Raw genomic sequence first — 12,204 nt, 5'->3', positions numbered from 1 at the left:
GGGGAAATAAGTTTGGAGGTTTCTCAAAAATTAATATTAAATTAAAATTAACAGGTACCTGAGCTATTCCCCTCCTGTGCACGCATCCAGGAAACCCCATTCCCCACTACAGTGACATTTGCATCCCCATGTTTATTGCTGCTGTCCTCATAATAGAAGAGAAATAGAACCAACCTAGATGCCCATCAACAGATGAATGGATGTTGAAAGTCTGGTACATATATAAAATGAAATATTATTCAACTCTGAAGAAAAATGAGTGACAAAATTTTCAGGAAAAAAAATGATGGACTTAGAATGTATAATGATGTTACGTGAGGTAATCCTATCTCAGAATGAAGGGGGGAAAGCATGTTCTCCATCAACTCATGTGCCAGCCTATAATGTATACATGTATATATGTAAGCAAATGTGTAGATTTTATTTAACATTTTAAAAGGAGAATAGGAAAGGGCAAAGAAACAAAGCCAGAAGCCACACTAATGAATTTACATACACAGTATCCTTTGTGTATGTCCCTTGAGTGCACTCCCAAAGGGTAACACATTTTCAATGCAGATTTGGTCCTTGATGGGTGGTGTTCACATCTGATTACATAGGGGGCCATTACCTTCCTGGGAGACATGAATTTTAAGTTACATTTTTCATTGAGTATTCCTGTAGGAAGTAGTTCTTTGTAAGCACTGCTAAACTTGGTGTGTTTAAAAAAAATACAAAAATAAAACAATGAAAACTTTAACTTCAAAACAATAGAGTGTGAAGACTGTTGGAATTATGTTAAAGTAATCCCAACCTTGACATTTCTGAGAGTTCCTTGGATTTATTGTCTCTGGATACCCAAGAGTAACATGTCTGCAATTTGAAGACCCCAAGAAGTTTGGGATTTTTTTCATTATGCATTATAATTTTAAAAATGTACCATTATTGCTGAATAAATGTACTTAAAAAAACATATATGTGTGTGTGTGTGTGTGTGTGTGTGTGTGTGTACATATATATATATAGTATCAAATGGACATGGAGACAGAAAGTCGTTGAGAACGGGATGGTTTAGTAAAAGATTGTAAAGGACCTACGGCCGCACCAGAAGAGCCCTTCCAGATGGAGCTTCTAACTGTGTAGGGAGGGCTAAGGTGCACATGGAGAACATGGAACTGGGGGCTAGTGAGCAAATTATTCCTTCTAAAGAAGACTGTAAACAAGGATATAAAGAAAAATCCCTATAGACGATAGAAACATGATTCTGCAGTTAGAAAAGGTGTCAATTGAGGGGAATGAAGGAGAAAAAATGGACAGCAGCATCTGTCATTTATTATGATTACCTCTTGGTGATGAAGGATATTCTTGCTGTTGCTGCTGTAAGCAAGAATCACATAGAGTCTCTGCATGTCTCATACAATGTTTTAGAGAGAAATGTTTGCTTGCATAATTATATAATTGTTTAATCTCTGCATAATTGTCCAGGTAAAAATTTCCACTGAACTGAACTTAAGCAAACTCAACTTCGTTGTCTGAACTCAACTATACCGCACTTGCTGAACTGCCCTCCCCTCCTGACTTAACCTGTGCTGCTCTTAAGTAGCCCCTTTATCCTGTCCGTTCTACTGAGACTGGGGCATATCCTATCTCTCACACATTCTGTCACATCTCTCCCTGATTCTCCCCCTCAATTAGATGTAACTTTCAAACACGGGCTGCTTCCTTCTACAAACTAACTTTACCTTCCTTATGTGGGATTAAAGGTGTGTACAAAGGGTGCGTCTGTATTATACCCAGAGGGATTAAAGATATGTCATTCTAGCTGGATACAAAGACCTAGAAATTCTTTGGATATGATGTCTTGCCAGAGCAGCCATGTTGCTGGATTAAGATTCCCCTACCTCTTCCCCATTTCTATTTAGCCTAAAATTCACACCCAATTTTACTATTACAACAGAAACAGTCATCAATTCTACAAATGTAATAATCCGAATGTCCTTGTGAAAATCTGTTGATACAATGATCCTTCATAACTGCATTCCTGATCACCTGTCCTTTGGCAAATGTCCATTTTAGCATCAAGTATTTCCAGTCCACCAAGATGATGTACTTCTTCAAGATATGTACTTCTTCAGCTGGTTTGTTGAACTGTCCCCATGTAGGGAATCAGCTTTCTACATCATCTTCTTTGCTGTCTTTCTGCATCAATTCTTTCCTTGAGCCATGCCTTTCATGTGGAAATTTCTCTTACTCATATTGGGTCTTTATCAATTTAGATGGAACCCATAGTCTTTCATATGCAAAACCTCTTCCCCAATGCAACATATTCTGTGACTTCCATTCTGATGTTAAAACATCTTTAAAGCATACAGGTTGATCTAATTTAGCAATTGTTTTTGTCTTGTCTTGTCTTGTCTTGTCTTGTCTTGTCTTGTCTTGTCTTGTCTTGTCTTGTCTTGTTTTGTTTTACAATCCAGTGTCTTTCAAATAATCTTATTTCCCCTTTCTGTTTATCAAGGTACCATTAGATCTTTATGAATCCACACATAAACTAGACACTTAGGCACTAGCATTCCATGCCTAGCTCTGTGCCAATGAGCCATACTTCTGAGCCATTTAAACACAGAAACAATCAAGCCATATTACATAAGATATTCAGTGTCCCCAGTACCAGGTTTAGTTTTCTTTAGTTTCTCTGTGAATTGCTGACAGGAAATGTTTGGCTTGTGTTGTTCTGACTGTAGCTCAGGCTGGTCTTGAACTCACTGTGTAGCCAAAGATAGCCTTGAGCCCCTAGCCTTGAGTCTTTCAAGAACTGAGACTACAGAAGTGTCACTGTATCCAACTAACGTTCATATAGTAAATACAATTAAGTAGTACTGTTGATTGGCGATAAAACAATAGATCATCTAAAACTCAGCCTTCAAGCAACCCAATAGCTGGCATTTAAAAAAGAACCAAAGAACTAAAATAAGAAATCAGAGCTGGGCACTCATTGATGCATTTGAATTTGCAGGTATGCTTTTCTGTAGTCTGTGGTTCATTTTCTGAGAAATCTTCAAAACTAATCTAAGGGTCAAAAAAATGTTCTGGGTGGGAGCCATTTGGAAGATGTTTTCCTGATGGTAATTTGACAATGCTAGTATAGAGCTCTTCACGTTTAAATAATCTTGCATAAATCAATACAACTGTGAGAGCTTGCAGAATTTATAGTTCATGTGATACACAGTGCTCAGAATTAGCAAAATGTGGGTTAGGAGTGAGTACTTTGTTAAGAGTCACTTTTATTGGTCTATATTCACAATTTTCCAGACGTTTACAGCATCGTTGTGCTATGGACCAGGCTCTGTGTATTTGCCAGACAGGCTCTTCAGATGACTAATGGTCTACTTTGAAAGAAGTACATTTAATACAAAGTTCAGCTACTCAGAGTTTTTTGTCATCTCATGAGTGTTTTGTTCTACACACCTATATAAAAGATATCTCAGAGAATTCCAACAGAAGGAACAGAATGGCACCTCATAAAACTTTTAGGAAAATCTTAAATGATGACTTTTTAAAATGCTATATTGATTGCTTCTTAAAAATACAAAGATAAACAAGTATAATCTACTCTCTGTTCCTTAAGTCAATGAATCATTTCCACCCAACTGTTATCACAGGAGGATCAACCTCCAAAATCAAGAGATGGAGAAAAGGAAGACTGATAAAGGAGAGATTTATAGAGGTACAGTTTAATATCTGTATTTGGTATTTGACAGAATTGCAAACACCAAATTGACTTTTTTCCTAAATAAAAATCTTTCTTCCAGAAGTCTTCTTAAACATCTCAAAATAGCACTACAAATGAAATTCAAGCTCTAATATACACTCTAGAAGCTGTCCATGAGTTACAGACTAACAAAAAAATGAACTATGCATTTTGTATTTATATTTATTATATAATCAAATTGTAGTATTATAATAGGGAAATGTATTACTTATAGTTTAAAAACTCATTAATTCATAACAATATGCTTATCAATAAAGTGAAAACATTCCTCGTGGTCAACATATTAAGAAATAAACCATTCTGTGGTGTGAGTAGATGGGCTGCATTTTGGGGGTCTCTGATGGGAATGATTATATAACATTTGACTTTGAGACAGACACGTGTTGCAACAAAGGTTATGGTCAGGGTTAACGAAACAGAAGCCTTCTTCCTTCTGACAGCTGAGCTAGAGGAAGCATGTTAGGTTTATTTGTTAGGTGGACCAGCTAAGGAACCTGTAAATAGTGGAGTTCTCCTCACTGGGGCATAGGATGCTGAGTGGCAATGCTGTCCCTGAAGACCTGGAAGACATTGTTCAGCACTTCAACACACTTCCCCAGAGATAAAAAAGATGGAGGAGACAAAAGAAGTTCGAGTCACTATACACTATACATTTACTTTTCTTGGCTCATTTAAAAGAAAATTTTCACTTGGCTGGTAGCATATACCTTTAATTGAGGCAGAGGCAGACAGATATCTGTGAGTCTGGAGGACAGCTTAGCCTACACAGTGAGTTGCAGGACAGCTAGAACTACAAAGAGTCAGCCTCTCTCTCTCTCTCTCTCTCTCTCTCTCTCTCTCTCTCTCTCTCTCTCTCTCTCTTTCTCTCTCTCTCTCTCTCTCTCTCAAAAGGTTCACTTTATTGGACATGCACACTCTAATTCAGCAATATGTTATACAGAAAAATACATGCAGCCTTCATGTGGTCTCCAAAGAAATCATTCCATGAATGGAAGGCGTGAGATTGATTCCCAGAAATTGACAAAAAGCTTTCAGTCATAGGTTGCTGAACTTTGACCTCCCTTAGTTACGACAGCAGCATGGTTTATGATTTTCTCCCTTAGGTCTCAGGAATAAGCATCAAGAGTAGAGTGTCTCCTTTAGACAGCAAAGATGCTCAGTGGTGACTCTACTCCCATCTGACTGGCAATTAACCCTTTACGTGGTTTGGAGTTAACCCTTTACATGGTTTGGAGTTGCGCCTTCATTTCTGGAACAGAAAACACTTACACCTTGCATGAAGAGATGCTTAAATAAAAGCAAATATCATCTATTTCTCTTCTACTTTCTCCTAACCTATAAAATCAAGATCTCAGATTTCTAGTGATACCCAAGCCACTCTCAAGCTGACAAGCATCCTCATAGACATCTTGAAGAATCCAGCAAATCTGCTTGTTCTCTCAATCAATCTGCATTTCTCTCTTTTTAATTCTTTCCCTCTGATATAGTCTTTAAATGCAAACCTTGGTGTCTCAGGGGAGCCCCAGCTTACTGAATACCTATTGAATCTACCATTGTGTTTCATCGATTCTTCCAGGCCTGACTGGCCCTGCCTGCTGCTTTCTTCATTCTTCCAGTTGAGTATTGCTGAGCCTTCTGATGAAGCTCTGGAAGGCCCAAAATCTAAACACACATCCTGCTCTAGTTTGGTTGTTTGTTTTTACATTTTTGAGACATATGTCTCCAGACTGGTCTTGAATTCTCAAGCCCAAAAGAATGACCTTGAACTTTGATCCTCCCGATTCAGCCTAGAGAGTGCTAGGATTAGAGGTGAGTAACATTTTCATGACTGGTCTACCTGTTGTTAATTAGAACTTATTCCCCTTATATATTGGTACTGTATAGGATAATTCAAAAACTATACTCATCAACATAAAGACAGTGGGTTTAGTAACCAACTGCCACATTGGGGAATGTTTATTTTCATTACGCAGCATTATTTTCTAATGACTAACTGACTCTGTTAAACATTTTAACATAGGAAAATGAAACGGAACAAGACAATGACTGATTTTTCAGTACTACCCTTTCAAAATCAGCTTGGTGCTTTCACATTTACACTGAAGTCAGTGTTCACCTGAAAACCTGGGTTCTCTGATACACTTCTTCTGACTTCCCAGAATTCCTTTATTCTCTTAAACTTAGTTTGCTCTGTATGCCAATGAGAAATTCTGACCTCATTCTCTCTAATTCTGCTCTCAGATCTACAAGCATTCTGTTAAGAGAAACTGCACTGTTACAACAGCCAAATCCAGAATTAGGCTAAGGACCCAATTTAGGTTGAGAAGTCTGTGCTACAATTTTGTGGTTGTACATAGGAAGCATGTCTGTTTGCATAATGCCATGTCATACTATGATACAAGGCTATAAAGAAAACAAACATGACATTGTAAAGCTAATATATTTTTTAAAGTATAATGTGCCCACTGAAATGGAAAGATTGTTTTTCCCAATAACTGCTCAAGGCAGAGTTTGGCATGTTTTTGAGTGCATGTGAAACAAATAGGGTCAAAATGCAAGGTATGATCTTTGTTTTGTCATGAGGCTGTATGATCGTTATCTTCAGGACTGTCCTTTCCCTTACTAGACAGGAAAACAAAAAGGTCTCCTGAACCAGACTGGGGATCTCTGCATTGCCTGTACTTATTTTGCCTTTCCTCTGTCTCAGTCCTCAAGGACATCTACTTTGTATGAGTGGTTGGTTCTTTCAACTACCATTGATCCAGTGGCTACTGTGTTCCAAGAAACTCTCAAAATGTATTAAGAACATAGACATTTAAGAGACAATATTGTACTTATTCACAAATACCATGCAGCTTAGTGGGCAAGGTAGGCAGTCTATGGACAGCGAGAAGCTTTGGTTTCTTTGAGATTTGGTGCTATCCAAAAGGTCACCTTGAAGATATGACATTCCAGGGAAGCAAGAGAAACACATACTAGCCTTCCAAGGGTTTAGAAAGACAGGTTGAACAGACCAGCATGGGCAGAGGTGGACAAGTTCAGGTAACTAGCTATGTAAAGGTGTATGAGTGTGCATGGCAGCATCCTCTCTGCATACTGAGAGATGTTAGGTTCTATTAAAGAAGCTTGGAGCTCACCAGGTAATGCTGTAGATCCTCATGTTAGAATCTCAGCTCTCCCCACTTAGCTTAGTAGCCTGGTCTGTTTTCTCATTTAGAGTTATTGTGATCTGTCTGCACCTGTACCCAGCATGTGGTGAGCACTGTGTTACCATTCTCTCAGTCCTCTCTGGTTTCACAACCCAGAATCACTTAGAGAGAAAAAGAAGTACCACTTTCTTAACACCATGAGGGAACTCTGGCCTCACTCTTCCTTTTACAGGTTAGAGGATATGGGATGCCCGGCACAGAAATCCCCAAAGAATCTGGAGTTCTAGGAGAAAAGTATATAGGAGAGTTCCCTAGAAGTTTCTGCAAGATGATTTTGCATTGAAACTAACTGGAGGACTTCTGCTAGGAGTAAGGATATGAGCAAATAAAAGTCAGAGGCTTCACTTTCTGTGGCAAAATGAAGGAGATTCTCCTTCTCTCCTTTTTCTCATACCACTTACCTAAGAAAACGTTAAAATACCTCCTTCCCATCTCTTTGAAATATAAGATAGGTCTTTTATTATATTGAAGACCCAAGCAGGTGGGTAATGAGCAGGATGTAAAGTGAATAAGTAAAATAATAATAATAACATTTTTAAAAAAGAAAATGCCCAATCGTTTACTATTTTTTACTTCCATTCCAACAATTCTGTAAAGAGTTCTTGGATTTAGTATGTTCTTCATTTTTTAAAAAATGAAAAAAAATCAAGCAGCTGCTGTATGGAACACAGGTACATTTTGGAACATTAACTGAAAACACAAAAGTAATAAGAAAAACATTGTCGTCCTTAAAAAAGACAATAGTCAGACACAAAGGAGCAAACACTCAGAGGAGAAACTAGAAATACAGACAAGACAAAGGTTGGCAGTGAAGATGTGCAGAGACCTGGATGGGAGAAGAGAAATAGGAGCGGAGACCAGCAGGCCCTTAGCGCCGTCAATGGCTCCCTTCAGGTTAGAGATGCTGTCTTAGAGACATGCTGCAGCTCCAGTTGTCACTGGATTGACAGGGTACCATTTAGTTTTCTTGTAAAAGGTAAGAATTATTAAGGTCACTCATTCCTTTATCCCAACACAGTTTTTGAACTTCTGAGACACATGTCTAGTTTGTCAACATGATGGTAAGGTACAAATGGCCTTCCTGTGAGGGTTCTTTCTGATCTACACTCTTGTATTTCTACCAGGTTTCCTAGAAGCAAAATAAACTCCTATTATTGTCTAGAAGAGGCCAGACATATCAACTCATGTGGATTCAGTGTGGCTACAGGCTGGAAAAATAACACTTGTCAGGAAAGGGAGGGACAGAAAAGATGGAAATGGGGGAGAAACATGAAGAAAGAGAAGAAACATGATCAAAGAAAGGCAGATGAAGTAACTGGGCTTTTAAGTTACTTTCTAGTATGTTAATATCTATCCAGCATTTGTGTTTTTAGGATGTGAACCATCTTGTATTACATACAAAAACACCAATAGAATGTTAGCTAGCATAATCTTTATCAAACCACAGAAAAGCTGATGCCATAAAGTCTTCATAAAAAGTGAAAACTAAGCATTTTGGTGACGTTCCTTGGCCCAGCTGTATAAATTTGTTTTCCTCTGCATCCCAGATGCAATATACAATAAAAACATTCAAACACATAGGTCTCACACAGGACATGCAAGCTCTAGCCTTTTTCCCTGCTACCCAGTGTCTTAGTTAGGGCTTTGTTGCTGTGAACAGACACCATGACCAAGGCAAATCTTATAAAGAACAACATTTAGTTGGGGCTGGCCTACAGGTTCAGAAGTTTAGTCCATTATCATCAAGGGTGAACATGGCAACATCCAGGCAGGCATGGTTCAGGAGGAGCTTGAGAGGTCTACATCGTCATCTGAAGGCTGCTAGCAGAATAATGGTTTCCAGGCAGCTAAGATGAAGGTCTTATAGGCCACAGCCACCATGACACACCTATTTCAACAGGGCCACACCTTCTAATAGTGCCACTTCCTAGGCCAAGCATATACAAACTATCACACCTAGTAGACAAGGTCTTGTAGGGCATCTCTTCCTGAGAAATCAACCAGTCTCCATGGAACAAGGGCGACAAACAAATTTCCCACAATGCTCTACAGAGGTTCCCACTATACTCTTCTTCTGCTCCACCATTCCACCCTTTCCTCCTCCCCGCCTCAGTTTACTGACAGGTGTTAAGAGCATTAACTCCAGAAGCAAGTGATGAAAAGGGAGCTGTAATTTAGGTCTTAAAATTCTCCACACATGTAAATAGTCACAACATTCGTAATCATGCTTCAGAACTGTGTCCAGGGGCTACCCAGTTATCCCGAATGGCAAGCACTTTCTGCACCTGTCCATCTCAGGCACAAACAAGGGTGTGGCCCCCAGCCCTGCTTCTCCTAGCTATTGCAACACGTGTAAAACGTCCTCAAACCTACTGTACAGTAAAGCAACAGGAAAACTCACCCAGAATTTTAGTAGCGATTTCATTTGTTCATCTTTTTTTTGGGGGGGGGGGGGCGGGGTTTGAGACAGGGTTTCTCTGTGTAGCCCTGGCTGTCCTGGAACTCACTCTGTAGACCAGGCTAGCCTGGAACTCTCGAACTCAGAAATCCACCTGCCTCTGCAAGTGCTGGGATTAAAGGTGTGCGCCACCACCGCCCGGCCATTTGTTCATTTATTATTCATTGAAGCTACACAAACTTTTCACTTACCCCAATAGCAGCTAAGATCGGAGCCTGGTAAATCCATCTGTCTCCAGCGCTAAGTTCCCAACACCTAGGATGAAAAAAGAAGGGCAGGAGGAGGAGGAGGAGGAGGAGGAGGAGGAGGAGGAGGAGGAGGAGGAGAACCACCTTAATGAATAAATTTTCCAAACTAAATAAATGAGAATCAGTGCTAGTCCCAGCTTCTTTTGGAGAAACAAATAAATAAAATTCTTATCCTAAAGTACTCAGACCAGTAAAAATACTACAGATCCTGTTTTCCTTACTGTGAGGGAGCCTGTATATGAGCTTTATAACGTTAGAGAATTACTTCCATACTAGTCAGGTCCAATACCTTGAATCTAAGATCACAAAACAACTAGTCTCCTAAGTGTGGACACTCCACAGTGTTACTTTGTTTTAATTAGCATTAAAATGAGACCTAATAATTTGAAAGTTGTTGGCAGAAAAACTATCTCTTTCAGAATTCAGAGCAATTTATTTTGTAGAGCAATTTTATTTTGTAGCTTATTACCTATAGAAATACATCAGAAAATTGAACACACATGGTTCTTACCATGGAAGTAAAAATTCAGCTGTCTTTGACAGACTATAACCCATTAGTGTCCTATTGAACACCAACTGAGATTTTTGCATTTACTTGTAAATCTTCAGCATTAAATCTCATGAATATAAATGGTTCATTGATGCCTCCATTTGAACCAACTTAATATCTTCGTAGTTGCTCACTGAATAAGGTGTTAAATGTTTTGGCAGGTGTTCATTTCTTATTCGTTTATGGCCTGTGTTTTTATATTTAACTTTTACAGTATAAATAGCATTAATAAAAATACTCCACAATTTAGTTACTTGTTACAATTAGCTTCTAGTTCCTAACTAAAATTTAAGTAATACATGGGCAGGGATCACTGTGGGGAGATGGTATAAGGTGCCTAAGTACCTAGAACACTATAGAGCATACAGATGGCCATTAAATATTTGTTTTATTGGAATCATATAAATTCAATTCAAAGTAAGTTTAACTCAACCTCATCTAGCCTGGGTTGTACTGGTAAAAATAATACACTAGATTAAATAGTACAGAGGGTTTTTTATTATTATTTATACTTGAAAGTTTAATATAACACTTGAAGCAACTGTTTTAACCTTACAGGTATGTAAATAAAAGGCTTCCATTTCTTTCTACTTAGACAAAGCTCAGTATTGATTATACCAATGGTATATCAATGGTAAATGATAAAAAGAATTTGGAGAACATAACATTAATTTTTAAAATTCTAGATAATAAACATCAAGAAATTATTACTTTATAAATAACTTACAAAGAAATGCTACTTCAACAACTTTAAAAGGCAAAATGTTTTCAGTCCATACCTAACAATTATGTGCTTTTAAAGCATAGTTTTCACATATAATTAATATATTCTCACCCCAAAATCCATAAAATAGAAAACAGATACTGAGACAGTTTGGCCTTCCCCATGTTCTCTCCTTTTGTTAAATATGTTCATAGCGCCTACGCGTTTCCAAATGAATACAAACATCATAGTCTTACTTTCCCTTATTGCTGTATTTTATCCTCCAAAATCCCATGGGTTAAAGGCCTTGCCCCAGTGGATGGTGTTACTGGGAGGTGATAGAATCCCTACAATGTGGGGCCTACTGGCAAGAAGTTGAATTGTTAGGAAAATGTCTTTGAGGGATAAACTAGGAGTCTGTGCCCCCTTTCTTTCCAGATACCACAATTTAAATAGCTCCTCTCACTGTGATGGACTAGATAGACCCAACAAGGCCAAAGAACCATGGATCAAAACCTCTCCTCAGAGTCCAATATAAATATTTCCTGTTCTTTAGTTGATTCGGTTGAGTATTAAGTCACAGTAACAGAAACCTGTGATGACTAATACTGATTATCACTTTGACGTCATCTAGAATTGTCTATAAGACAAACCTCTGCCCATGTCTGTGCATCTCAATTGGGTGATTGAATTCTGAAGACCCACCCAAATACAAGTGTCACCTCACCATCCAATGGGTTCAAGTCCTGAACTGAATGAAAAGGAGAGAGCAAGCATAGCACCACCTTCTCAGCATGACCCTAAAACTGTGAACCAAAATAATTGGATGTCTCTAAATACATCAGAAATTTGACTTCTATGGGTTAGGGTGTCAAAGTTTCAAATTTTTCTTTTGACATAATAAGAAGACAAGTGAGACTTCAGACATTTTCAAGAAAACACTGTAACTCCCTATTTTAAATTAATTCTTCAGTTCCCCACATCGTACACAGCTGAGGACTAAATTCTGTTCAGATAGAATTTAACACTCTAAGAAATAAAGTTCTGAATGCTGTAGTATCAGGCTCAAATAGATATCCAGTGAGGGAATCTTTCATTCTCTGTCTATCTCTGTCTCTGTCTCTCTGTCTCTCTGTCTCCCCTTCTCCTCTTCTCTTATCTTATCTTCTCATCTCTTCCCCATCCCTTTCCCTCTCTGCCATATTCATTAAAAATAGAGAAGAAAAGAAAGGCCAAGCCCTGGAGATTATGTAAATCCTAAAATGTTTTGCTGTGGTCTGACGCC

The 12,204-nt window shown here is 38.4% G+C and overlaps 1 protein-coding gene across 1 annotated transcript in view; it reads right to left on the bottom strand.

Annotated features, from left to right (window-relative positions):
- Positions 1-12,204, bottom strand: part of Pth2r (parathyroid hormone 2 receptor) — a 78,426-nt gene that overhangs the window by 20,369 nt on the left and 45,853 nt on the right. The window contains exon 9 of the mRNA XM_028765744.1: positions 9,610-9,673. Within this exon, the coding sequence (XP_028621577.1) occupies positions 9,610-9,673 (64 nt within the window). The remainder of the gene's footprint in view (positions 1-9,609; positions 9,674-12,204) is intronic.

The sequence above is a fragment of the Grammomys surdaster genome, unplaced genomic scaffold, assembly GCF_004785775.1.
Source record: "Grammomys surdaster isolate TR1022 unplaced genomic scaffold, NIH_TR_1.0 165, whole genome shotgun sequence".
Taxonomy (NCBI): Eukaryota; Metazoa; Chordata; class Mammalia; order Rodentia; family Muridae; genus Grammomys; species Grammomys surdaster.
Note: the sequence above shows the minus strand (reverse complement) of the source record. Positions and strands in the feature narration are given on the sequence as shown.